Source organism: Saccopteryx bilineata, chromosome 4 (genome assembly GCF_036850765.1).
Source record: "Saccopteryx bilineata isolate mSacBil1 chromosome 4, mSacBil1_pri_phased_curated, whole genome shotgun sequence".
Classification (NCBI taxonomy): domain Eukaryota; kingdom Metazoa; phylum Chordata; class Mammalia; order Chiroptera; family Emballonuridae; genus Saccopteryx; species Saccopteryx bilineata.
Window position 1 is genome coordinate 154,484,784 of NC_089493.1, and position 12,436 is coordinate 154,497,219.

The window sequence follows — 12,436 nt, forward strand, 5'->3', positions numbered from 1 at the left end:
CTCCTCCTCTCTGCAAGATGGCTGCAAGGCTGTCTCTTCAGACCTTCCAGGCCACAACAGGGGTCCCCAAACTACAGCCCGTGGGCTGCATGCGGCCCCCTGAGGCCATTTATCCAGCCCCCGCCGCATTTCCAGAAGGGGCACCTCTTTCATTGGTGGTCAGTGACAGGAGCATTGTTCCCATTGAAATACTGGTCAGTTTGTTGATTTAAATTTACTTGTTTTTAATTTAAATATTGTATTTGTTTCCGTTTTGTTTTTTTACTTTAAAATAAGATATGTGCAGTGTGCATAGGGATTTGTTCATAGTTTTTTTTATAGTCAGGCCCTCCAATGGTCTGAGGGACGGTGAACCAGCCCCCTGTGTAAAAAGTTTGGGGACCCCTGCTCTACATGCAGGTTTCAGCTCCAACCTCACTCCTCAGAGTCCTGAGCTGACCACCCAATTTCATGTTGGTTACCACCCCGTCCCTGTCACATTCTGTTACATCACTCTGTTTTATGTTCTTCATAAAACTAAAAATTATCTTGATCATGTATTTGTTGATCCATGGGACATGAGTTCTGTCAGGGCAGCAAGCTGAGGCCCCTCACTTCTAAGAACAGAGTAGGTGTGCAACACACACTGTTGGATGACTAAACACACCCAACACACATGGGCAACATCCGTGAACATGCATCAACAGATACACCTGCATCACATATGTAAGTGCAAAGCTCAGCACCCCTACATAAAGCCACAATCTCACTTGCAGTCTGCATGAAATTGCACAAGTGTGTTATCTCAACTCTGTTGTCCCTATGTTTTTCTTTGTTTGGTGGTTTTGTGTTTGTCTCCCCAAAGAGCAAGTCCCTTTTGGAAAACTGGGCTTTGGGGTTAGGCTTGCGGCCTTTGTCACTTCCCAATGATGTTCCCCAGAACAGGTAACTGCCTCTCTGGCTTCCATTCCCTCATCTGTAAATTGGGGCTAATAACAAGGAACCCCTGAAGACAGTTTCAAGTGAAATTAATGGAGACAAATGTCGGATGCCTGGGACATAGTGGGTACTTGGTAAATAGCTCCACCCCTGTCACAAGAGAAGAGTCCCTGAGTTATGTGTTCTCACATGTGCATCCACAGTCAGGGCTGCCATCTGACACAGGGCTGGCATCTTCCACTGACGCTTCTGGGCCTGTGCCTGGAATGCATTTAAAGTGACCATGGCAGAAGAGAACATTGGTCTTTGAGCAGAAACCAGGTGCATGGCTTGGCACCCAGGAAGGAAGAATACCCCCCACCCCAAGCCAGATGGTGAACCTTGTTTGGCATCTAAAAATGGTGATCAAGTGCTGATTACTGGAGAGGAGGTGGCAAACACAAATTCTTTAGAGACCAGGCAGGTCATGAAAATGAGTGAATAGGGAGAAAGGGCCTGTTGCCAACTGGAATCGAATGGAAACAAATAAACAAATGTCAGGCTAACAAATTAAACACTTCTATAGGTCAAATTCAACCTGAGGGCTAGGAATTTGCAACCCCCACAGGCTGTGGGTTGTAAATAGTGCCCTAATTCAGTCAAAAGGGATCTGAAGATCCTGGCACTCGCATGTGGAGTCAGAGAATCCAAGCCCATCGGTTTGTCCTCCCTACATACACACATCTGCCAGTTGCCTCCGACTTCCGAAGTAAAGGCTCGGTATACTGCAGGCCAAGGTGACCCGAGGGGACCGGTCTATCGCAGTGTTCAAGGCCTTCCCAAACCTGGCACCATCCCCGCACCCAGTCCCTCAGGGAAAGAGGCAGCGCTAACACTTAGGATAGGTTGAGTAGAGCGAGCTTCTTCCAGACCTGGCACTGGAGTCGGAAAGTGTGTCCGACCAGACAGAGAAGGGGGTGGGGTCTTACGCAGGCGAGGTAGGGGCATCCAGCGACAAAGCAAGGTGGGGGATCCGCGGGGTCGCGGCCTCTGCAGGAGTGAAGTTAAAGCGGCTCTGCAGCAAAGGGGGCTGGAGCTTGCCTCGGTTGGGGCGGGTTCTATGGGGGAGCATCTGAGCCAATGAGAGCAGCACCTTTGCCTCGACGAAGGCGGGACCTTACGCAGCACCGTGATGTCTCCGCCCTTTCTTCCACACATGAAGGAGGTGTTGAGGTCTTTTCAGTGTCTGTCCTGGTCTGCTGGAAGCGTCTGGCTGGCCTCCCGATTTCTGCAGCCCCTCGCCCACCTCAGCCCAGGCCGCAAACCTTCCGGGAGGGATGAAGCACCGGTTGCCCATGCTGTGACTCCTTCTGAGGCAGCTGTCCATTTCCCCTTCCCTTGCATAGGTTTGTCTGCGTTAGTCAGGTGTGAGCAGGTGTGTGTGCGTGTAAACGTTTTGGGGAGGAGAGAGGCCTGTCTGCGCGTAACAGAGTCTTTCCTTGCCCACGCTGCTGATTTCTGAGGACTTGTGCGCGGCTCGCGAGCAACAGTGTGCACGTGTCCGCACATATCGGCCACAATGCGTACACTTCAGCTGGTGCACAGGGACTAGCGTACGTGCACACATGTCCGCGCGTGCGTGGCAGTCGTACGCCTGCGCTGCGTGTGCGGCGAAGTGTGAACCTGTCCACCCTGTGCTACAGCGGCGCAGGGTTCCCCTCATACCGGAACCCGCAGCAGGCACTTTACCGCCCAGCAGGTGGCTCCCGAGGCCACCTTCCCGCCTCCCAACCGACTACACGTCCTAGCCTGGGGGGAATTCCCCCGCCCCCCCGGTAATCCCACGTGGAGGGTGGGAGATGGAGAAGTTGAGGTCCAAGGTTGTCAGTCTCGTACCTGGGCCAAGTGTGCCGGGCCCCAAAGAGGAGAGTAGGGCAGTTGGGTCTTGGAAAACCATCGGCCAACCCCATCCAGCGCCCAGCCCTGCCCGTGCGGCGCCGCGTACAGACAGATTGACTTTATTCATGGACACGCAGGGGCGGCTGTGCCGCCCGCCCGGAACACGCTCACAGCGGGGTTGGGGGACTCTCCATGCCACAATCACGACACAACGCCTGCGCTTGGACCGGTCCAGCTGGGGGAGGGGGCATGGCACAGCCTGGCTCCTGGTTTTGGTTAAAAAATGGTTCTGGGGGTCAATGTGGAGTGGGATGGGGGACTCTGGGGCTGCAGGGGGGTCGTTCGGAGAGCCACTTCGGGTGCGGTGGGGAGCCTCGCTTTCGGATCTTTTAAAAACACAAAACATGCTACATCCGCGCAGACACTGGACTGGATGGGGCGGGGAAGGGGCGACACAGGTGGAGCGAGGCTCCTAGTGGCAGCCTCAGCCTGGCCCTGTCCCCGCCCCAGGGTTGGAGGTCGCTGAGTAGGGAAGACAGATGGACAGACACTAACACAGGCTCCGAGGGGCGCCTCGGAGTAAAGGAAGATCTTGTGTTTGGGGGGAAGGGGTAGAAGGACAGCCCTGGTTCTGGGGGGCAGGGCAGAAACCGGAAAGGGATTGTGCTGATGGTGGGGGGCCCTCCTGGGCCCTTATGCCTCTGGCTCATACTCCTGATACTCCTCCTGCATCAGAGGGGTTGGGGTGCAGTAGAGAAGAGCAAAAGAGGAAGGGGTTGGAAAACAAGCAGCCAGGCTTGGACTGAGGACCTGGCTCTACCCCCCCCCCCCCCATTGAGGAGGAAGAGTACATCCGGTCCCCTTGGGCAAACAAGGAAGCTGGAAGTAGGGGACAGTCTGGCTAGTCCTAGGCAGGGTGCCTGGGGCACAGTGCTACACACCATCTATCCTCCCTCCATGCTGATAACTCCTGGGGCTTGGGTTCTAGAAAATGGAGACCTGAAACTCCCTGGCCCAACCCTACCATGCCAGGGACCTCCTGCCCCAGTTGGGGATGACAGCAATCCTCTGAGATGCCCACAATCTCACCCAGCCCTGCCACCCCTCACCTGGGGTGGTTCCTCATAGCTCTCTCCTTCTGGCTCCATCAGGGGCTCAATCAGTGGCTCCTCAGCTGCTTCCTGGGCCACTTCCTCAGGCTGCAGGCAGAGAAGGGACAGGGCTTATGGTGGCAGCAGCTGGGGATGCCCCCCAAATTCCTACCCTGGGAAGCTTGGATGACTAGGGGACAGCTAGGCTTTGTTGACAGTGAAACCAGAATTTCTAATTAAATTGTTTATTTGGAGTACCTTGGAAGTGGGATGAATGCATGAGAAGTGAAACCCCTCCAAATCCTGCTTGAAGCTGGGGATGGGGAGTGGAGCAGGGCTCTCCATGCCCTCTCCCAGCACCTGGCAGCCTCCTGCACTTCCATCATTTGGACTGAATGGAATAGGGAGATAGCATATATAGCAACCTAGTTTATCCCTACACCCTCTTGGGTCTGGCTTTGTGTAGGGCATTGGGATCCCAGAGATAACCCTGAAGGCTCCTCTGGGCTGGAGGGAGATGGAGGCTCAGAGATGGACTGGGCAGGGGATCTGAACCATTCTCCTGCCACCTTCCATCCAGCCCTCCCCCAGGGCCCTGTGTGGCCTGGTTTCTTCAGCTGTTGCTATTTTAAGATAAGCTGGAAGCAACAGCTCAGTGGTGTTGCTTGGATGTGTGAGCTAAGATTCTCCCTTCCCCCTGCATCTGCTGCCCAGCCCAGTGCAGACCAGCAGGCGCGCAGTGGGAGGCTGCCAGACAGATGGTCAACCACCTGCAAGTGAACACATGTATGTGTGCAAACGGGATGGAGCTGGCTGTCACACAGGCACACACAATAATAACCTGGGGTCCCATGCACGGTTGCACAAGGCCACATGGGCTGGCACATGCCTGGGCCTTTGGGGAAACCTGTAGGCAGGGAAGAATACCAACTCCCCCACTTCCACAAGTTCCACTATCCCCCCCTACTGGGTGGAGATAAGACTCTTGGGACCTTGGAAGGTTGGCACTGAGGAGGCTTGCCCAGACCACTATGCACTCTAGTTGCCCCAGCTCCATCCAAGCAGCTTCAGGTCTTTTGAATTATCAGTCCAGGTGGGCCTCATGGGCACAGGACTTTACAGCTCCTGACCTGGTTCATTCTCCTCAGTATCCAGCTGGGTATACTAAGGCCCAGGAGGTGGGAAATGTTAGTTTGCTCCAAGTCACCCAGCTGTGACCAGAACCCAGGAAAGAAACCGAGTGTTAAAAATCCCAGCTTGAGCACATTGTTAGGAAATAAACTCAGAAGTCCAGTAGGTGGAGAAGGAGGTATGCGTTGTGGTTTTATCACGTGTGGATACTGAGCAATAAACAGGGAGACCAAGAGTGCACAGCATGGTTCCTTGTTGAGTGGAAGAAGCCAGGTACAGAAGGGCATGAACTTTAGGATAACTTTTATGTGAAGTTAAAAAACACCCAATTAATTTGTGGTGATAGAAGTGAGGAAGCAGTTACTCACAGAGGGAGAGGCAGGGCCAGGCTGAAGGGGAGGAGAGTAAGGAGCTGAGGGCGCAAGTGTTGAGGAGGCACGCACTCTCAGGGTCATGTCAATGAGACCCCGGAATGAGCACACCCCTTAAACTCTGTGCCCTCAACACCTCCCTCATCTCACCCTAGTCTTGGTCCTGGGGGAAGGGCTGGAAAAGGGGTGGGAGTGGGGTCTTCTGAAGGACTGACATTCTGTGTTTTGATCTGGGTGCAGGTAATATGGGAGTGTTTCCCGGCCTGGCCACTCATTAGCTGTCTGGTATCAGGGAAGTCACTTCACTGCCAATCTCAGTGGTCTTGGCCTGGGCTGGGAGATGAGATGGGGTCTCTGCTTTGTAGTAGTACAGGAGGCTCCAGTGACATGTGAGCAGGCTGGGACGGAACATGCATACTGAGCTTGCATGGGTTCCCCATACCTGGTGGCCCCAAAGGGCTTTAGCTTGAATTGTAAATCTATGATCTTGAGCTTCCTTGAGAGGGGAAGTGCTGGTAGGAGGAAGGTGGCTGGAGAAAGATGGTTCTGTGCAAATGCCCCTCACAAACAGCCCAGACCTGCCTCTCTGACCTGGTTCCATGCAGGCACCAAGTGACTCCAATGATTGGACCTGAGCTTATCCTCCCAACCACCTTTTTAGGGAGGCAGGCGGGAATAGGATACTGTGCAAGTCACTTCACCTTTCTGAGCCTCAGTTCTTGCTCTGTAAAATGGGCTAACTGTGCACCTTCTACATAGGGATATTGTCAAGAATCAATGAGTTACTTCCATGTAACATTTCTAGAGCAGTTCTTGCCCATATAAGAGGTCAGGGAATGAGAGCAATCACTGGAAACATAATAATAAGAAATGAGAAGTCACACAGCAGGTAAATTACACAGGCAGGACGTAAACCAGAACTTCTGAGTCAAGTCCCAGACTTCTGATGGGGTAGAAACCAACTGTGCAAAAATGTCTGGAGTGGAGGGTGAGGTGTGGTCTCCTGCCACAGTCTGGTGGATACACTTGTGCAGAATGCACACTGATTTTCCAAACCAGCTGTGGAAGGAGCCCCCACCATCATAGAGGCAGAGCATGCACTTGCATGTGCACAGACATGCAGCATCCCACAGGGGGATGGATGTCTGTGCATATGTATGGGCCCACAGAGTGTACCATCACAGTGGTACACATCCACACACAACTGTGGTCACAAGAGCCCCTGGGGGCAGACATGGACTGCTCACATTGTCATCGGGCCACTATCTTACTGAGTACTCACTGTAAGCAAGCCTGGCTGTTTATCAGTGGTTCTCATGGTGGGATCCCTGTACCTGCACCACCAGCATCCCCTATTACTTGTTAGAAATTCAGATTCTCAGGCCTCATCTCAGACCTTCTGAATCAGAAATTCTAGGGATGGGGCCAACAGTTTGTACTTTAACTTGGCCTCCTGGTGATTCTGATGCACACTTCAGTTTTGAGAACCTCTGATCTATATTATCTCTTCTACATAAGAGCCCCATTGTGTTCATCTCCCATCATACAGGCAAAGATTCATGCTCAAAGCCATGATGGGACCTGCCCAGAGTCACACAGTCAGAAAGTAGTGGAGCTGGGATCCAGATCCAGCTCTGTGAGGCTCCAGAGATGGCAACACTTACTTTGCAGCATGTCCTAATGGGGGCATCTGTCTTTATGCACACGGGGACAGCCACCCCCTCCCCAGGGGAACATGTCTGCACAAACATGTGACACACAACTCACTCTTGCCCCCATGGCCCACATCTGCTTGTATCTGTCTCAGGGCCTTTGCATGAGCTATTCCTACCACCTAAAATATATTCCCCACTTGGCTTGTCTCATCCTTTGGGTAGCAGCTTAAATATCACCCTTCAGAAAAGCCCTTTAGGCTAAAGTAGCCCCCTCATTCTTTGACTAACTCTCCTATCACCCTGTTGTCTTTTCTTCATAGACTTATCCTTATCTAAAATCATCTTGCATATTGGTTGGGTTTTTACTATCTTCTCCTGCTGAAATATCAGCTCCATGAATGCAGGTAACTATTTGTTGCAGTAACCCCTAAAACAATTCCTCTCTGGTATGAATACCTGTTGAATGAAAAGAAATGAATGAACAACCTGTGACGCATGTAGACATGGCCAGAAGTGGTCCAGGTCACACTTGTAAGAAGGACATACGTACACAGCCAGATCTTAGTCATAGTCACAGGGAGTAGCACATCTATTCACACTTTCACACAGGCTCATTCTGAGCTGAGTCTAACAGGGTCCTGAAGAAGGTAAGGCAAGATGGCTTGTGTCCCAGGCTAGCTGGGGGAGAGGGAAGCCTGGTGTCAGGTTTATGGGGGTGCCTGGCATGTGTGTGCATTTGCACTCATTCATTAATGTGTGTGGCGGAAGGATTGCTCACCTTCAGATCGGTGGGGAATTCTTCCTTCTTCACCAGGCCTGTGGCAGCTGCGATGTTCCCAGCCCCAGAGAACACAGCTCCTCCCAGATGTGATGCCTGCTCCTTGGTTTTCTCAGCCACTAGAGCAGAAAGAAGGTTGGGGAAGGGGATTGGGGCCCAGGGTGAAGGAGGCATAGTTGCCCCCTCCCTGTTAGTGACCCATTGCCTGCCTTTTTCATAGAACACCCCCAAGCTTTGGGGGTGCCCTCTTCCACCACCCCTACACCCATCCTCTGGAAGCAGTCAGCTCTCAGGCTGGGGTGAGGAAAGGAGCTGTGCAGGGCTAGGCTGGTACCTGAGGCCACTCCTTGTACAACCCCCTCTCGGGTCTTGCTTCCTGCAGGAAGACAAAGGGGCACATTTAAGGTCTCTGAGCTGAGGGAACAGAGACTCTGGCAAGCACAACCATTACACAATGAGCAGAGGGACCCAGTCAGCAGCAGGCATCCTTGCCCCATCACTGCCTCCCTGGGCCTCAAAATCCCACAAGTTCCCCACCACCACCCTGAGCCCCCCCATACCTCCTCCCTCAGGACTTCCAGTTTTCCCCACTATCTGTCCCTCACCACCCCTACCTGAGGTGATACCTGCACCTCTCAGGGCTGTTGCTTGAGCACCTGCACTGTGCAAAGCATCAGTTCATTTCATTCTCTGCCCAGGTGGGAGAAGGTAGGGGTGAGTCTGGAGAGCAAACAGGCTATGTATTTGGAAAGGTGCCCCTTGTGCATGGCTGCCTACATCCCACCTGTGGGTACTGCCATCTGAGCACTCTATTTCTTCTAAAGGCTCTTTTTTCCTAACAAGAGTGCAGATCCCTCCTTCTTGCTGGAGAGGAGAGAGTCTCCAGTGCCTGATGGGACTATGGGTGAGGTGCAGATTATGGCCAACACCCATGGCATTGACTGGGCTTGGTCACAGCAAAATGTGGGGTTGATGGGAAAGGCAAGAGAGCCTGAGGTGAGGTGAGGGGCGCCCTCAAGGGAGAGGGGAATCACCCATCCTGAGCATCTGGCTACTCAGACAACAGTTGATAGACCCGGAAATGGGTGTGGGCAGGCTGACACCCCTGGGAGGAGGAGGACAGGCCAAGTGTGGGGACACAGGATTCTTACAGCTAAGGCCAGGACCTAAGGACAGGGCATAGCTGCATGTGCATCCATTCCTTCCTCCCAGAAACTGCTCTGTGCCACGTGCCTGGCCAATCGCTCACTGTTGGATGGGGTAAGAGAGGAGCAGATTGGGTGTCCATGACCTCCGGCACCATGGGGTATGTGATAGGGGAGGGGGCATTGCCTGGGCCTTGACAGATGGGAACAGGTGGATGTACAGAAGGGAGACTGGAGGGTTCTCCAGGCTCAGGGACCATGCAGGCAGGACACAGGCAGGTGTGGGTCTGGGGCCGGTACACAGCATACTGAGGCGGCCTGTGTGTCCACAGAGATGGGAATGGTGAGAAGCAAAGCTGGGCACACAGACTGAGGCAGGACCATGCCAGACTACAGGGAGCTGAAGCCTCACAGGGTGGGAAATGTGAGCCATCCAGGGATCCTGGGCAAGGGGAAAAGGCAGAAAGGGGGACAGAATGGGGTCCAGTAGGTGTGCTTAAACCATCTCCCTGACTTGATCAACTCTGCCTCAGATCTAGCCATCCTTGTCTGTTAGCCACACTACCTTCCAGGAGAACTCCCTGTGATTTGTTCTGTCCCCAGAGGTATGAGGGTCCTTTCCAAACTGAAACCAGATCATGTCAGTTCCTACCTTCCAAACTCTGGTGACAATTATAATAATGCTTTGCCCTGGCCTATAAGGGCCCCTCATGAACCGGCTCTTGTCCATCTATCCTGCCCTTTGCTCTCTAGCTTTCCCTACCTCCCTCCTGGCTCCTTATTCTCAGGCCTCAACTCAAATGTCACCCACTTTGACCACCCTACCAAAGCGGCCCCTGCCCCAGCCCCAACCACTTGATGTCAAATCCCACTATGGGGATGCTCTGTGTCACTATAAGGAGAGAAAGCACCTGTGTCTCTCTTGTCCACTGTTACATCCCCAGGAGCCATGCAATGGCTGGCACATAGTAGGTGGTAAATAAATACTTTTCAAATGACTGCAAAGCCAAATGTAGCCCTTTTCAGCCCTCATAGGGGACAATTCTACCCACTGAACTCAAAAAAGGTCTGAATGATGGAATAGATTCAGTAAATGTCAGTTTCTGGGCTTTGTCTTCCTTTATGCAAATGATCCTGCAGTTTCCCTCTCCTTTCACATTTAGGGTGAAAGAGTTAACCATTTGGCCTTTGTCCTGATGGCAGCAGGCAGCTGCAAGGAGGGGGGCCTGAAAGAGAGATGGCAATGGTGGAACCATAGGCCCTGGGAGACGGAAGCACAGAGAGCAACTCAGAGGTGGAAGTGACTGGAGAGGAGGGATGGGAGGGGGCCTTGAAAATACAGGACGGAGGGCAGCAAGGGGAGGGGTGGGCTCTGGGGTCCAGAAAGCTTGGCTTAAATTCCAGGTTCACATTTTGCCAGCTGTGTGACCTTGAGGAAAAGAGTCAAAACTCTGTGAGCCCCAGCTCTGGTCTGTGGAATGGGCAGGGGGCATTAAATGAGGTAATGGGTGCTATGGCATTGCACACAGTACTGGACAGAGTTGGGGCTCAACACCAACTCGCATTAATTATGCAAAGAAGAAAAGGAAGACTACCTGCTTTGATCACCCCTCAACCCCTGGCCTTTCAGCTGAATCCCCCCATCACCAAACCTGCCTCCCATTCTCCCTCCCTTTGGCGGTGTCCTCAGTGACCTCTGCTGACCCCACCCCATCTGCTGACTCATACTCTCCTGCCCAGATCGCCAACTCTTTCCTTCTAAGTACCGGGGCCCCACTGTCCACCCCCCACCCCCCGCGAATCCCGTGGCCCAAAAGCCCCGCCCCTCGCCCACCGACGTAGAGGACGCCCTCCTTGGTCTTCTCAGCCGCCTCTGTGACCCCCTGCTTGGTTTTCTCCGCGGCAGCCACGACGCCCTCCTTGGCCATGGACAGGCCCTTCATGAACACGTCCATCCTGGCTGCCTAGGGAGGGAGAACACACGGGCACGGTGCGCTTGCCCTCTACCCTCACCCCAGCGCTTCCCGAGGGACGCGGGGGGGGGGGTTTAGGGGGAGCTCCCTTCGCTCCTGAGACTGTGGCGCCCTTCTGGCCGGGAGCCCCTCCCGACTTTCCCGGTCCCCAGCGTGAGGCCACAGGGCCGCGCGAGTCCTAGCGTCCTTGAAACCCGGGGACTCGGGAGGGGCCACCTCCTCGGGTATCCGGGGCCCCGCAACCTGCAACCCCGAGAAACCGGAGTGCTGGACCCGGCGCGAAGCCCCGGAGCCTAACTGCACACATACGATAGTCACATGGCCATGCACACAAACATACTCCATGGACACGTTCACGTGCACATACAGGACACGCAGACGTTCAAACGCACACTGACACTCAGGCACACAGGCACACGGGCGCGGACGCACGTCCACACAGCCAGCCAGGCAGCTGCAAACACTGAGCTGCAGACACACAAACCCCGGGAGCACACTGACACGCACCCACCAGCGCTCTCTCTCCGTTCTCGACCACTTCCCCATTCTCTTCCCTGTCTCACTCAGTCCCCTTTCCAACCCCGGTTCTTTCCCGGTCTCGGCTCCCGGCTCCCAGAGAGCGGCCACCTCACCTGGATGCGGGGCCGAGCTGGGAATGGAGCGGCGGCTGAGGCGGGAGGACGCAGGGGCTCGGCTAGACCGGGTTAGGGTGGGCTCAGGGCCGGTTGGGGGATCGGGCGGTGGCCAGCAGGCGAAGCGCGGGCCCTGAGCCGGGCGCAGCAGTGCACGGGCCTTGGTGCGTTGCCTGCCACCACTCGCGCCTTGAGCCCAGCTAGCTCGCGCGCTCTCGGGCTCCGGCTCTAGCGCTGCCGCAGCTCTGAGCTCAGCGCTCCCCTCTGGCGGCCGCACCGCCCCCTTGTCCTGACTGACAAGGGGGCGGGGAGGGTGACATCTCTGCCGAGCCCGCTTGCCTCTGGAGCCGGACCTGGGACCTGCCATTAGGGATCCCAGGGCCTCAGACTCACGTCCTGCCCCCAAGAGCCTAGTCTCGTGGAGGAGACAATGTAGCATGCTAAGAATAGGGAAGAAACAATCCATTTGGAGTTCAGAGGGGTTTGAATCTCAGCTGTGCTTTTAAAAATTAACTGTGGGGCCTGACCAGGCGGTGGCGCAGTGGATAGAGTGTTAGATTGGCACGCAAGACGACCCAGGTTCGAAACCCTGAGGTCACCGGCTTGAGTGAGGGTTCATCTGGTTTGAGCAAGGCTCACCAGTTTGAGCGAGCAAGGGTTCACTCAGTCTGCTATAGCCCCTCTTCCCCCGTCAAGGCACATATGAGAAAGCAATCAACAAACAACTAAGGTGCTGCAAAGAAGAATTGATGCTTCTCATCTCTCTCCCTTTCTTTCTGTCTGTCCCTATGTCTCTGTCTCTGTCACACACACACACACACACACACACAAATTAACTGTGGAACCTGGGGCCACTCAGCTCTC

At 54.3% G+C, this 12,436-nt stretch overlaps 1 protein-coding gene across 1 annotated transcript; it reads right to left on the bottom strand.

The window, feature by feature from the left end:
- Positions 1-2,899: 2,899 nt before the first annotated feature.
- On the bottom strand, positions 2,900-11,877 carry SNCB (synuclein beta). The gene is made up of 6 exons (XM_066276975.1): positions 11,573-11,877; positions 10,802-10,931; positions 8,157-8,198; positions 7,823-7,941; positions 3,906-3,995; positions 2,900-3,522 (listed from the first exon to the last, which is right to left on the bottom strand). The coding sequence occupies exons 2-6, from the start codon at positions 10,920-10,922 to the stop codon at positions 3,490-3,492; spliced, it is 405 nt and encodes a 134-aa protein (XP_066133072.1). The 5' UTR covers positions 10,923-10,931; positions 11,573-11,877; the 3' UTR covers positions 2,900-3,489.
- Between the last annotated feature and the right edge of the window lie 559 nt (positions 11,878-12,436).

Excerpts from the sequence above, each read along its gene's own strand:
- SNCB (XM_066276975.1), bottom strand. The coding sequence starts at position 10,922 with ATGGACGTGTTCATGAAGGGCCTGTCCATGGCCAAGGAGGGCGTCGTG. Across the intron at positions 7,942-8,156 it reads TGTACAAGGAGTGGCCTCAG|TGGCTGAGAAAACCAAGGAG; the intron begins GTACCAGCCTAG and ends TTTCTGCTCTAG. Across the intron at positions 3,523-3,905 it reads GCTATGAGGAACCACCCCAG|GAGGAGTATCAGGAGTATGA; the intron begins GTGAGGGGTGGC and ends CCTCTGATGCAG.